The 15,618-nt window shown below is 47.3% G+C and overlaps 1 protein-coding gene across 1 annotated transcript in view; it reads right to left on the bottom strand.

The window, feature by feature from the left end:
• GMDS (GDP-mannose 4,6-dehydratase) overlaps window positions 1-15,045 on the bottom strand; it is a 489,690-nt gene extending 474,645 nt beyond the window's left edge. The window contains exon 1 of the mRNA XM_007452102.1: window positions 14,836-15,045. Coding sequence (XP_007452164.1) covers window positions 14,836-14,937 — 102 coding nt within the window. The 5' untranslated portion in view covers window positions 14,938-15,045. The remainder of the gene's footprint in view (window positions 1-14,835) is intronic.
• Between the last annotated feature and the right edge of the window lie 573 nt (window positions 15,046-15,618).

Genomic DNA, 15,618 nt, shown 5'->3' with positions numbered 1-15,618 from the left:
GAAAAAAAAAAACCTCAGCAGGAACTGCCGAGATGCATGCAGTGAGTGAGGTGACAGGTGAAGCCCAGCGGAGCTGAAGGACTGGGTGGACAGGCCAGGGCTGTTTCCTTGGGATTCTAGAATAAAGGGCAGTTCTGCACAGGTGCACCTCGGGTCGCAGGGGTGTCTGGATCTCAGTGGCCACACCAGCAAGTGAGGACAAGGTGGGGCCAGATCCCTCGGGGCTCAGCCACATGCACGGCTGCTCAAAGATCACCTGCAGCTCCCCAAGCACAGGCTCGCACACCTGTTCCCACCTGCCCGGTTCTGGTGCCCACGCCATCCGTCCTACAAGGAAAGCCAGGCACCAGCCCACGAGCCCCTCTGCTCCCCAACTCGGGGCCCAGGCCACCTGGAGACTCCTCTGAAGAGCCTGGCAAGTGGCGAATCCCCCAAGTCCTTCACAAACCCAAGCGACGGTGGACGTCATCCACAATGGTCAACATCCTCCTCAAGTCCAGTTTCCATTATACCAGCTGGAAACTCCAAGCTAGGAAAGCAAAGGGAGACGTCCAAATCCTCACTCCATATGTGTATTCACCCCTGTTCCGGAAAGCATATTTAAAGAGAAGAAAATCAGCCCATACAGGAGAAGTGGCCTGTGTGGTTCAAAAAGCCCCAGGAATGTCAGGTTTCCTGGACCCGACCCCAAGCCTCTACTAAGCGCAGTGCCCCATACAGAGGGTCTTCTAAGACCTCCAGCTGGGCTCCCAATCAATGGCCTTGTCTCCAGGAAACAATTCCTTCTAAAACACGCCCTTGTTTTTAGGAATTAAACCCAAAATTCCTATAATAACAGTCTGGCAATAGTATAAACTTTTGGTTATGCTTAAATAGCTTAAAATCTATATGCTCAAACATTAGTAAAGATTAAAAGACAACTCAATGGAAAGAAAATACTGTATAAGCTGAAATAATTCAAAACTTCCTAAATTAGTCAAAATAGCAAAATGGATGAGGGGGTGAAATGAAAAACCACTACAGTCCACAAAACAGCTGAAAGGAAATAGAAAACAACAATAGAAACAGTTCAGTATTTGTTCTAACTTCTATGTCTCCTTTCCAAGGTTTATATTTAAATGCAGAAAAGCAAAACTCTCTGAAAAATCCATTATCTTTATCACCTCTCCTCAAAAACAAGCCCCCCAAAATCTTCCTATTCACCCTTGAGAAATTCACTTAATGCCTGCTGCCCACATACCCGGGGGGTTGACCAACCTCACAAAACCAGGTCAAAACCACTCAGAAGCTCCCCAAACTTGATTTCAGTTTCAGGTTCCCAAATTAAACCTGAAACAACACAGCAGTAATTTGCATATTCCTTCCAAGCACGCTCAAAGGACAGCCCCAGGACCAGAGCTGTCAGGATGAACTGGGATCCTGGCTCTACGGGCAGCTGCTGGTCTTCTCTGGGAGGTGGGAGTCTGCCCAGAGCACCAAAGAACATGGCAAAAAATGAAATCTCAAACCACCAGCTCACTAATGCTCACCAGGCACCTTTCATGGTGCTCAGTATTTGGTGGGCACAGTATTCTACGGACAGTAACTCCACACTCTTTCCGATGCCCCTGGTTTCCAGTGTTCAGCCTGCTCTAGGGCATATAGTCATGGGAGGTATCTTACTCTGGGGTCCAGAAAACATGGTCACTGCAGGCCAGGAGACTTATATCTGAGTCCTGAGAATCAGACAAGTGAATAACTTTTTTAACAAAACAATTTTCAATGGTGTCCCAAACGTAGTCAATAGACCAAGGCCAATCCATGACACATTTGTAACCCACTCCTTTACAAAATGAGAAAAATGGACATACTAAAGTAGGTCACACAGCCAAGAGTGTGTAATCTGGTGACTGCTCTTTATTCTGACGGCACATCCTTGTTACATTTTGGTGGTACTGGTAACAGATGGCATTTGCTATTCTGAAGGCTCTCACTTTAAGGATAAAAGCTCGGCCACCGTGTATCGTTCTTGAGTTTGTAGCAGTCCGTGAAACCTGGGGCTGCTGGTATTCAGGACTCCTCCTCGCTCATCCCCCCAGACCCAACACAGGGCCCAGCGAGAGCGTCTCCTCCTCACTCCCAGTGGATCCGAAACATCAAACCGCAACGCTGCTTCTCAGCACTTCTCACTGTGAAAGGCACTTACACCACGGGAATCGAATCACGACAGCCCCACTGACTGTCCTGCTCATGTACACTCTCGTGTGGATGACCACAGCACGCATTTACACTGCTCAAGCGGCGTGGACACTCTCTGAGCCGTTTCTGCACGTGCTATGCAAGGTCAGGGCTCAGATCCGTCATCCACTGCTGCAGAACCCTGTTACCACACACTCGGCAGCTTCAATCTCCCCACACTGACTAGCACACATTTTCTATGGATCTGGAGCCTGGCATGCTTAGCCAGGTCATCTCTAGGTTACAAGCCAGGCGTCAAGTCTCATCCAACGCCTGAGTGGATCTAAGGGTCCACTCCATTTGTCGACAGAATTCAATCATGGTGGCTCTAGGACCAAAGGCCTTACCGTCCTGCTGGCTGTCACCCAGAGACCACCCTAGCTCCTAGGTGTCATCCACAGTTCCCTGCCCACAAGGCCACTTGCCTCCTCAAAGCCAACAAAGGAGGAGTCTGTGGAGTTTTTATTTTTTTGGTATTTTTGGTGTTGACTTGCAATATTATATTAGTTTCAGGTGTCCAACACAGTAATTTGATATTTTTACAGATTATACTCTAGACAAAATTATTATTAAATACTGGCTATACTCCCTGTGCTGTACATTACATCCTTGTAACTTATTAATTTTATACCTAGTAGTCTGTATCTCTTAACCTCCTTCACCTATTCTGCCCCTACCCCCACCCCTCTCCCCTCTGATCACCACTAATCTGTTCTCTGTATCTCTGAGTCTGTCTCTGCTGTTTTCACTTACATGTGGAATCTAAAAAATAAGCAAACAAACGAAACAGGAGAACTCTGTATTTATATAACAATAATGATGGTGATGATAGAACAGCTTTTTTATTCAGAACAAATTGGCATAAATTCCAGTGGCTATTAAAGTGCCTACCACAGAGCTCAGTGTTAAATAAATATTTGTTGAAATGATCCATTAATGCTCCTCATTAGATGAGGTTCCTTGAAAACAGGGACAATGGGTGTTCTCCATAATACCAAAGGAAGGAATATCTTGCTTACCAGCAGAAGGAACGCAAAAATATTTGCGGGATAACTTAAAATGTGCAAAGAATTCCAAGATGAAGGAAATGAATGAGGGCTGGAATGTGAAGGAAACTAGAATCTGAAGACAAATACATGTAAACAGGCCAAAGCAAGAGAGAATTCCCAGTAAGTGCAAAGTGGGAACATGCATATCATCTGCCTACCAGTCTCTCTTTGCTGCTGTAACAAATTTCCATAAACGTAACAAATGACCATAAACCACAGTGGCTTAAAACAGCCCCCATTCCCTACCTCACAATTCAGCAGATCGGAATTCTGAAATCTGCCTTGTCAGCCAGCCTCCGTTGCCTTCTGGAGGCTCCAGGGAGGATCCCATGGCCTCTCCCAGCTTTTGGAAACCGCCCGTGCCGCTAAGGCTGTGGCCCCTTCTGTCTGCAAAGCCAGCCCTGGCCGGCTGAACCTTCCTCACAAGGCCATCTTTTCCGACACCTCTGTCTCCCTCCTCCCCACTGAAGGACTCCCACGATGCCAGATCCCACAGGTAAGCCAGGATCATCTCTCATCTCAAGATCCTGATTTTAACCACATCTGCAAAGTCCCTTTTGCCACGAGAGGTAACACAGTCACAGGTTCCAGGGACGAGGATGTGGACACCTTGGGGTGGGAGCGTTACTCTGCCTGCATAGTCTGTTTATGAAACAGTAAAGAAAAACACCAGCCTGGAGTAAAACACTGGTGAGGGAATGCAGAAGAAAGCTAAATTGAATTAACCCTAGCAGACTGTGAGATCCGGAAGAAGGAACGAAAGCTCGGCATTACTGTGCTGACAGCCGCCAGCGCCGAGACTCAGGTCACTTCATCACTCTGGGTGTTGGTCATCTCTAAAATGAAACAACCCCTGCCCTGCCTGCATCCCAGAATACCATGTAGAACAATGGAAATGCTTTTTACATGCTTTGAGAACTACAAATTAATATACAAATGTAAGATACTATGGCTAATATCACAGTGAAGCAAAGTCACACATCGACAGTGTGGGATCATAAACCACACGGCTTCATCCCAAAAGCCCTTTGATCTTGTTGAGCAGAGTCCTGAGGCTTGACTTACCTAGAAAAAAGCATTCCTTGAGTGCAAAACTCAGACTCTGCTTAACAAAATATTCACGTTGCTAGAATATATTCTTGCAATAACATCAAAACTCATAAAAATCTAAGATAATAAATATAAAGAAAGAAAGAAAGAAAGAAAGGGGGGAGAATGAAGTATAACTGAAGTAACCTGGTTAACTTCAATCATGAAACTAAAGGGGAAAATGTTAGTTTTAATACCAGGAGGCAGGTACCACAGCACATTCCGGGCGGCAGGCAAGCAGAGCAGAATACAGTGCTTCCCCATCCACAGCTGCGTCCAGGCCTAGAAGGGACAATGTGTGGCCGGGATCTCTCACCGGCATTCCAAGCTGACATTTTAAATGGCTTACAGGTTATTAGAACTTGAACGTCATACTCTCACCTCACGCTCAAGAGGAACAGAGCTGAATTCACTCCCTTCCCCAGAGCACTGCTGTTCCTTCCCAGGGACAGCATTTCTGGCCATGGTGATACCAGCCAGCCATCCTCCAAAATCAAACCAACCTGGGGATCTCCAACTCTTCCCTTCCTCCCCAGCCAGCCCCGTACCTAACTCATCACAAAGTCCCGTTGTCCCTTTGATTCTCTTTCCTTCTCCACAACCAACGTCGTCTGCATCTACATCCTTATAATCTAGCAGGTCTTCCTGGCTCTCCTACTCAAATTCACTCTGTGCGCCTGCACCACGCTGCCCTCTCTTCTCACTCTCCCCCATGCTGGGGAACGTACCACACATAAGTCATATATTATACGTGATAAATATAAGCACCAGAATTTTATAAGCAGCGTGTGTCAGGCACCACACTAGGCATTATTAAAATCATCCTATCTAATCTGCACATCACCTTGTGATGTGGGTATAATTAACTGCATTTTAAAGAAAAGGGAATTAGGGTTCAAGATTATTAAGTAACTCCCAGAAGGACGTTTTTTAAAGCAGGATTTGGGCCCAGGTTGCAGACTCACCCGAGGCTGAGCTCCACTCATGCCCCTGCTTATTTAATCAAACCCACACCCCTCAACCTGCTCTTCCAGGCCTCCCAGGACCTGCACGTCTGGACTTTGAATATACTATTTGCCACACTCCATCCCCACGCCGCCCTCTGCAGGGAGCCCAGGCCCTCGCCGCCCCCCTCTCCCAATCTGACCATGCTTTGAGGCCAGCCCACGGAGCCTCCCAACTGCACTAGTCCCCACTGCCCTCCTTTCCCTTCTACTGTCTGCAAAGCCACTCCTCCTTACACTGACAGCCACAGGCACACCCTCACCTCAGCACCTACATGTCTGCTTCCTTCCCTACCTACTCTGAGTCCTGTACCATGTCTTACACTCTGCACTTTACACGCTGGGGATACTACAGGGAACAAAACATTTAAAAGTATATGCTGGTTCAAATAATCGTACACCTAATATTCTAGTACAAAACAAAATTATCTGATTTTAACCTCTTATGTCTCTGTCTACAATACTGGCTCAAAAATTAGTTATCAAACCCTAAAACAAATATCAATCGTCTGGCTGACACTAACTCACCATTAGTTACTATACTGGGAGTATTCTGTTAAACTCAAATTTGATCAGCCAAAAAGAAAAATTTGACCTGCCCCCTACGTTATGTCATCACACAATGACAGCTCATAAATGCTTCCTCACTTGGTCTATGATTCCCCGGTGCATACATAAATATATCTGACCAAATAATTGGCAAGGTCTCCAAATGGAATAAATCTTAAAGGCTGGAAATACAGCTTTTGAGACAGAAAAGTGAGAATGAAAATAGGAACATCCTTCACGAAATACTAGACTATGAGGATTTCTACATCAAAAAGAAGAAAAAAGGAGCATATAGGGGATCCTTCAGCAGCTCAGCTTCCTACAGAAAGGCCTCACAGCTAACCCTTTTAATACAATGGCATTCATAACCAGAAACTTCCAAGCTAAGTGATGCTCAATAAATCTGCTGAATTAATGATACTATGGATCATTTTTATTTAAGGGAAGATCTCCTTGTGATTCAGTGACTCTCTTATTATTATCATAGCAATTAGTATGCTGTAAAATTACCTGCCAAATTACTCGTCCCCGCTAGACTATCAGCTCTTTGAGAACAATATCATATCCATCTTGCTGGTGGCTATATGCCTAGCACCTAACTCAATCCAGAATAAATCTCAGCAGATATTTACTGAATGAATAGACTCTTCACTATTAAACACTAAGCTCAAAATACAGATTCTTATATTTTTTAATATTTCAATCCAAAAAATAAATAACAGGAATTTTAAATCCTTCCTCACCAAAAAAACACTTCATTTGGTAAAACCTACCAGGGCAGACAGCTCAGAATTCCTGCTTCAACCTTATAAATTCTAGCAAAATACAACTCATATGTGAATTTCTTCCCAGTTTACACACTTAATTATAAATTCACTACAGTTAAGAGTCACTGGTTTTGGTTTTTTTAATTCTCCTATTGGCCTTAGCTTTGAAACTGATGTTAAATGACTGCACTGCTTAAATACAAGACTTTTTTGCACACAATAAACTATAATTAGTGTTCAATCCTAAAGTTATAGCACGCTCCACTCTGAACAGACTTTAGAGATCGCCAGGTGATCCCTTCGTATTATGGATTAAGAAAAAATTAAGGCTATACAATTAATTGGTGTTAAAACCCAGCCTCTGATTCTCAGGTCCACGCTCTTTCCTCAGTTAATCAATTAATTATGTGTAATGTAAAGACATAAAAAAAAGTTTCACCGCAAAACAGTCTTTGACCAAAGCAGGACAGGACTGAAGACATCCTTCTCATTCCCAGTTATGCCAAACCTTTCCTCCTGGACCGCAAATCACAGTAAGCAGGATTAGAGTCCAGTCCACTGCCCACAATCCTCTCACACAGGAAGATAAGACCGGCCCTCAGATCTGCTTTGCACTGTAAGACACACCAGACTTCAAATCTGTTTATAGCCTGTAGCTGATTCCAAATCCCAGGGAACTTTCCGCCCTAGGCGACAGATTCCCCCCACGGAGCAAGGCTGACTTTGGCGCCCTCCACATTCAATGTCCTTTCCCCATATTGGAGTACACTCTCACTACCTGGTTAGCTCTGTGAAGAGAGGTACATTCTAGTCATGGGGCAAACACCCTATTCCATGCCAGACTTCTTTTCTATTTGGTAGGAATAACTCTTCCAACCTGGCAGCAAAGGTAAATACCCTGCCCAAATCGATGCAGTTCCTAAGTAGCTAAGCAGTAACTGAAACCCACGCTGGCCAAGAAATCCAACTCCTCTTCCACTTGTCCCAAGACAGAGTCCCAGCATTTAGGGAGTTCGCAAGATAAGTCATCAACAAATTAATTAACGGTATGACCTAAATGACAGCAAAGAAAATAAAATAAGGGGCATATAACGTAGTGATTAATACAGGCTTATTTTACTACTATAATCCATATCTTTCCACAACTGCAAAAACAAACAAAAAAAACTCTTGAATATGCTTTATTTTTCAAATTTGACACACCATCTATTTACCTCTCCTTGGAATTTATTTGTTAATTCTAGTAATAAACTTGATAGAAAATAGAATTACTGGCATTTACATTTCACCTCTGACTTTGCAAACAAGGACAGGAGTGACCTTTGGGCTATCTGTTTAACCTCTGCATTCCTCAGGGGTGACAAGAAAACCGCCTCAGAGGAGGGCTCCCTTGCTCCAGAAAGGAAACAGGTGTAAAGCCCGCTAAGCGGTGCCTGGCACAGAGTGAATGCTCAACACACCTTAATTACTGTCATCCACCCACCATCACCGCCATCATCACCACCCAGAACATGAGCGTCACAGGAGGCTCATTTTCGTCTGTTCCGTTCACTGTCGTATCCCCAGTGCCTGACACATCGTTGGCGCTCAAACGTCCATCGACCGAATTAATCCTGAGCGCTAGTACTTCTATCACTGAGTAGAGGATGATCTGCCCCCAAATGTAACTGCCTCCACGAGAAAAGATTAATTAAGCAAAAAACAACAACAAAAAACACCAAACTGCTACTGGAAATTTTGGGGATATGAAATAGAGAACCACCCTCAGCCCGAATGCAAGGCTTACTGGAAGAGAGAAGAGAGGAGGGTCCTCTCAAGTCAAGGAAGCATCTCTTCAGATTAAACTACCACCTGGAGAAAAGGCAAGTCCAAAGTATCCGTCAAGGGCACTCTGCAGGCCAAAAGATGTTCCAGCTTACATGACGGCGTCCAAGAGTCTACAACAGGAGACTTCTTAGTCTCCTCAGGAATCTGGGCCTTGACAGCAAGGACAAACCCCACTCTGCAGAGAGGAAAGCAGCACAGCAAGTGAACCCGGAGCTGTAACTCCGGTCCACATGCAGGTGCAGAAGGGCCCCCGCCCGCCTCTCTCCACCACCCGGAGACCTGGCTGTCCCTGTGCACGTTGGGCCGCGGGCAAGCTCTGCAGCCACAGGCTCCAACCAGACCGCCCTCACCCAAGCTGCAGCCCTGGCCCGCTTCTGAGGGCCCACGGAGTGGCTGCTGGCTCTTGACCCTCCACCGGGAGGTCTTTGGGCAGGGAAGCCACTCTGCTCCCCCATCTCCATTTCTTACCGTAAAACCCTCAGAGAACTGGAAAGAACGCTGGGTAAAGGAGCCACCAGGGATCTTCAGCGGGCTTCAGAGAGCAGCCCTCCACCCCGCTTCCCCCCCTCACCCCAGACTTCTCCTAGACACACAGGCTAGTAATGCTAATATCGCCTAACCAGCATGGTAAAGCACTAATCAAAAAGCAGCCTTTAAAAACAACCTGCTTCTCAAGAGCAGTGAACTTGTACAGTTTGTCAACAATCTGGCCAACAGGGCTAGTCTGACTTGACACAGGAGAGAAGGTCCTGAGAAAAGACTGGTGCAAGAGGTTCTCAGGCAAGTCTGAAGTTCTCCAAATCTCAGTTTCCTTGCTCAGTATAGGGAGGACAGTAAAAATACCTACCACCCACAGTTAAATGAGATAATTTATATAAAATGCTGGGCACACTGCCTGGCACACAGCAATCATTCTATCAATGTCAGTAAATTTTTTCTGTGCCCTCCCCCCAAATAATTATCTACCAAGTGTCCAGAATCCTGGTTAAAGGCAAACATTTTGCCTCACTCCTTAAGCCTGATTCTTTACATGTAATCATAGCCAAATAATCCCAGTTTAGTGAAAACCTCTAACAAAAGTTGAGGAAAGGCTGCTTCAAAGGACAGGCAAGTTGAGAGCTCCACACCTCAAAGAAAGCCGTTCAAGATCACCAGGACAATTAGCAGTTCTAGTTCATCTCAGCGATCAGGTGGTAACTAATAAAACTCCCCTCAATTTCAGCCCTGGAGTCCCGAAGCCCCACATGGAGACAGAAGCACTGGGCTTTCGGGGAGACAGGCCGTGCTCAAGGAGTCTGCAGGCTCCGGAGGCAACTCTAGCTCGGGACAGCATACACCTCCAATGAAGCGAGTGTCCGAGTTCTCTAAGGAATGGCCTAATGTGAACCACCTTCTCCAGTCCCTGTATTTTATTAATTTTCCTTTTTAAGTTAAATACTAAAGACTCCTATTTAATTGCCTCTCAATCTTTTCAAACTGCAAATATTTTGTCAAAATAAGATGTTAAATGTTATAAAACTTAACATAAAGTCACCTTTTCCTTAAATACTGAAATAGATTTGATTGCTTTCCAGGTGTAATTTATTATTATTCAACTTTACAGAACACCATGCTCCTCCACATTTCACTACCATAGACTCCTTTACCCCAATTTTTCTGGCTCAAAGCAGCTCCTTTGCCGTTGTCCGTGAAGGACAGTGTTGATCAGTCCTAGCCCCCGTGCTAACCAGCTGTGTGATCTGGGGAATCACAACTTCTCAGCCTCCCCTCCTCCTCCACACAATGATGGCTATTTAACTCCGGTACGAATATCTCAACGCACACGACAACGGAGTATTTTTTTTAATTCAATGGTTAACATGAGTACAAAAACGGTAGGAAATCTATCATACAAAACTGGATATGTTACTTTTTTTCCCTGAAATGGGTATTTTCTAAATCCTTTAAATCTGAAGTTACAACAAATCATGTTATCTCCTAAATTGCAACTATGTTGGGTATATACTGTCCAATTCCCCCACAGTACCCTGACATGCCTTGCTTCTACCCAACCAACAACAACTGCATTCTGTTCTCATTTCTACAGACTTCTACAACTTCCAGGCAAGTTTTCTGCAAGATAATAAACATCAGTAAGTAAAGACTTAATTATGAAATATTTTGAGTACCTAACCTTTACCAAGTTATGCTAGATATAGGGGATAAGTGATTAAGACACTTTTTTCCTAAACCCAAGGAGTCACAATCCTGTAAAGACATAGCACTGTGCCGTCACTCCCATCCCTCTCCCAGGCAGACATCACTAATCTATCATGGGCCTCTCCCTTGAACTGGACACAGCTTTGGCTCCGTGATTCCATGTAGCCATTACCAATCAAATAGGCTTATTTTAATAGACTTCATCACATTTCACTAAATCTCCATCTACACAAGTGATGATTCTGATGCCGATACTGGAATGCAGAAATTTGCCGGACACCAAATATGGATTAGAAAGTAAAACCAGAAGATGTAATATCGCCGTCATCTATTATGATCCCATTGAAGCATTATTTAAGAGGGATAAGGAAAACTGTGGAAAGAATGGTACTTCCTGCCAATTCTCAATTACCATTTTCCAGCATCTTAAATTAATTCTTAAATGAAGAAGATAAAGCCTGTGAGAGCCACCTAAGTCTAGGGAATCTGGGTATCTGTTTTAAACATGCTCTCTTTAAAGGCCATGGTTGTCTGATGGCAGCTAGAACATGCTCAAAAGAAAATAATTAAATCAGTGAAAATAAAAAATAAGGCCATAAAATAAAATTCTGAAACAAAATATTACGGCTTAAATAATCTGCCTGACAGCTCAAAGGGTCCATCTCTTTCCTCTACGCAAGACTTGGTAAAAATGTGTTGTCTGCCAACAGCAGACAAGTTAACTCCTCTTGACCAGGACTAACTTTCCAACCATTTAAAGATAAATGCTTTGCCTTCCACGTGTCATGGCGCAGAACTCTGGACTTGGTGTTTGCTTAGATTTCTGACCACATCTAAAGCGCTTCCTAAGGAAAACCTAGGCTACTTGCAGGTGTGGAGGAACTCAGTGTTGTCAGTTCTTCCATATTTAAAACACCAATATTAATTTCGTACCAAGGACACCCGACAAGGTAATCTACAGTTCCAACTTGCCTATGCTCCTGGCAGAGACTAGCTTGACATAACAGATATCAGAAAGGGAAAAATCCACAAACGCTGACCATTCAGTTCTCTAAAGTCTCCACCTACCGAAAAATGTGTTCCCACAGTCCATCGGGGTAACAAGAGCGTCCTGAGGAGATGACTCTATCGAGCTCATTGTGCATCGTGTTGTTCCGTGTCCCCCTGAGAGTTCAGTACTAACAAAGTTCCACGTGCCCACCCACTCTGCCTCGATGGTCAGGAAGCTCAAAGCTGAATTTCATGCCCACCTGGCAGCCGTCCTCAGTGCTGGGGACACTACCTCCATCTTTCTAGAGCCTTCACTGCAGACTCCTATTTTTTTCATTCTTCTTAGGATGGTCCAACGCTGTGTTTTTTTATTGAAGCCACCTCAGAATCTTTTTGGAAATAAGCAAGGGGTACAAAATGTAATAAATTCTCTTTCCTCCCATCATTACTACTATGTTTGGTCCTCATGGCCCCCCAAACTCTCCCCTCTCTGCACTCCTGTACACGCTGTTCTCCCCAAACACAGCCCCTGCTACTGCCAGCATTCAGTGAGGTTGGATGAACCGGGCATGTGGCCCCTAACATATTTGTAAAATACGGACTTTGACATGTGCATTAAGTCCCTCAAAAACTGTGAGATCCTGGAGGGCAGAGAGTACAGCTTACGTAGGCTCGGGCTCCCAGCAGCCGCAAAGCAAGCCTTGCACCCTGCAGACACACAGTAGAGACAAGTTCTGTTCATGGGAAGAGTAAGTCAACATTTTTGAAGCCCACTAGGTGAAGCCACATGGGAGGTAGTAATCTCAAAAGAAGGTTTCTACCCTAAAGCAGTTAACAAACCAAAGAACTAAGCTATGTAAACTATCTATGTAGCCAACATGGATTGCACATCCGTAAATACAAAGAATTGAAAATACAAAGCCTGGAATGATTGCATTTGACTGAGGCTTTTAGCTGAGTTAAAAGGAGTAAGACTTGTGAGGACATTCAGGTGCAAAATAATGACCCCAAGGAGGTACAAGGCAGCAATATTCAGGGACCAGCAATAACATTTCCCTGGGTGTAGCAAAGGGCAAGCATAATTAGACCATGAGGTGAGCCTTGGGGATGGCTGGCGGAGGGCCTTGAAGCAGCAATGCAGAGCACAGCCTGGTTTTCTTCGAGGTGATTTAATAAGGTAAAAAAAACTCCGGGAATGATTCACAACTACTGTCAGGGAGAGAAAGGAGGAAGAAAGCTGGAGTGACTGCTGGCAGTGAGCACCAGAGATGCACAGCAGACAGGCACCCTGGCCACCTACATGCATTCTCAAGGGCGAACGTGGAACAACCCATGCAAGAGCCCATCTTAGCACAAAGGCCACAACAGCCCCAAGGGCCAGAGCAGCGGTTTCAACCTCACCTTGAATCTGAGACCTCTTCTTAGAGTAAAACAATCCCTCTCTCTCCCCTACTCCCCCTGTCTCTGTCCCTGTCTCTGTCTCTGTCTCTGTCTCTCTCTTACACACACACACACACACACACACACACACACACACACACACACACGCGGCTGTAACTTAATGTGGGTGGCTTACCACAGAGGCAGTATAACAAAATGGCTAGAGCAACTCTTGGGTTCAGATCTCAGCCCTGACACTCATGAGGTGTGTGCCCTCAGGGCACATACTTAACCTTACTTACTAAGCCAGGTGTAAAATGGGGACAAAAACTGTACCTGCCTCTTACATAGGAATATATAAAATGTTCAGCAGGGTGAGTAGCTCAACAAGCTCTCACCCAACACGACTAAGAAACTGGACAGCAGGCATGGCTCTCCAGACCCTTTGCATTAACCTCACAGCACTTCGAGAGCCACGGCAGGAGTCACTGTCCTGGGAGATAAATGCGAAGCAGAGCAGTAAACTCCACCAGCAGGGATTTACGTGGCAACCAGAGTTCAGCACTGTGCCAGGGGCTGCAGAAGCCAGCACAACACCCAACAAGTGAGGGGACAATGCACAGGGTGGGGTTGGAGGGAAGTGGGAGATACTGGTGCAGAGGTTAGAAGGAGCCTGACCCTCAAGCAGGGGTTTTAAAGTGGAAATGAAATGGGGAGCCAAAACTGTCTGGCCAGGGAGTAGCTCAGGAAGACAGCCTGGAGGAGGCCACTCAGCATCAACCCAACCACTGCACTCCCGGCTCTAAATAAGGCTTCCCTTCTAACCTGCAATGGATTCACGCTGCTGGCACTTCAGTAGGCATAAGCCATACCAACAGAGTTACACGAACAGCTTAACTAACTTCTCCATAATACTGAAAGTATGCAGGCCCTTGACTGAATTTGAGGGTTCTCTTACTCAGCCTCAGATCCCTGTCCCTCCCCCCCACCCCTCCCACCAGTTTTCAAACCTGGGTTTACTGTAATTACCTTAAACACAGCACAGTGCATGAGTAACTAGGAAGTAATCAGGTATACAGCAGTTACAACTGTCTAACGCCCTTTGACTGTACGTCTAGACAGTTTCTACCTCTTTTCTCCTGCCCGAGAGTCTGACAGCAGTGTGAATCCCAACTGGACACTTCCTAGCGCTTTGACCGCGGGCCTCGGTTTCCCCATCTGTGAAGTGGAGATCATAAGAGCACCGCCTCAAAGAGCAGCTGGGAAAACTAAATGAGGTCCTATCAGCCAAGTGACTGCGCGTAATAAGCACAGCCTGCATGCGCATTAGGATTATCACCTTTATTCACCCCATCACTTCCTGAGCACCGGGTGTCGGCACCGCCACCGCCCGGGGGGACCCGAGAGGCCCGGCCCCGGCGCCGCCCGCCGCTCGCGGGCCGGTCTCCGGACACTCCTGAGGGTCTGGGGCAGGGAGGGGACCTGGCCCAAGCCCGGACCAGCCTGCCCCACATCCAGGTGCCGCCGCGGTCTCGGAAGTTCCTGCGAGGTGGGCTTTTAACGTGTAAGAAAACACAAAACAGGAAAACATTTCCTGGTCTGTGACTGCACAGCACCGGTCCCTCTTACTTCCTCCGCAACCTGGGACCCGGGCGAGGGGACCGGGCAGCAAGGGAGCCCCCGCGCGCGGGCACCGGCCTCCCCGCGGCCCGAGCTCCCGGCGCCCCGAGCGCACACGTGCCCGCGGCCCCCGCCCCCGCTCACCTGGCCCGTGATGCCCGTGATGAGCGCCACCTTCCTGGGCTTGCCAGTCTCGCCGTCCCCGGAGCCGCGGGCGCTGGGGCAGCGCGCCGCTGCCTGGGCCATGTCCGCGCGCGCTGAAGAGAGGCGCCGACCAACGTGGGTGTGCCGCAGGAGCCTCCTCGCCGGCTGCAAGGACCAGCCCCGCGCCGCCCGCTGCAGCACTCTGACAGGGCCGCCTGGGAGGCCGGCGGGGCGGGGCGGGCCGGGGGCGGGGCGGCCGGACTGCGGCCTGGAGGGCGCAGCGTCAGCCGCATCACCGCGCGACGCACCGCCGCGCCGGCGGCAGGCCCCGCCCCCCCCGCCGACGGCCTCACAGCCAGGGCAGGCCCCGCCCACTGCCGGCAGCGCGCGAGCCAGGCGGGGCGGGGCTTGTAGGCGGTGCCTGCGCCTGAAGGGCGGGATGTTGGGCGCGCCTGCGCCGACTTATCCAGATCCTCAGAAGAGGCTGGGATGCCGGGTCTTTGGGCCAGGCGTGCTGCTTGAAAGGGCGGACCGTCGGCGGCCTGACTTCACCATCTCACGCTGCACGTCCTCCCCTCCACCCTCCTGAATCTCCCAGGAACCGTCACACTATCCGAGGATGCTGGGAAGAAGTAGGGGCAGACCTTTCCCTTAGGAGAAAGCCCTGAATCCCGTCCGAATCTAGGGGTCACGGCCCCTGGGTCATCGTCTTTGATAAGTAATTCCTGGAAACCTGCTGCAATGCCCTTTGAGGAGTCTGGTTCTCTGTTTCCGAAGGGCACT

This window comes from Lipotes vexillifer, unplaced genomic scaffold (assembly GCF_000442215.2).
Source record: "Lipotes vexillifer unplaced genomic scaffold, Lipotes_vexillifer_v1.1 scaffold1162, whole genome shotgun sequence".
Classification (NCBI taxonomy): domain Eukaryota; kingdom Metazoa; phylum Chordata; class Mammalia; order Artiodactyla; family Lipotidae; genus Lipotes; species Lipotes vexillifer.
This window is presented reverse-complemented; position numbering and strand designations above follow the sequence as displayed.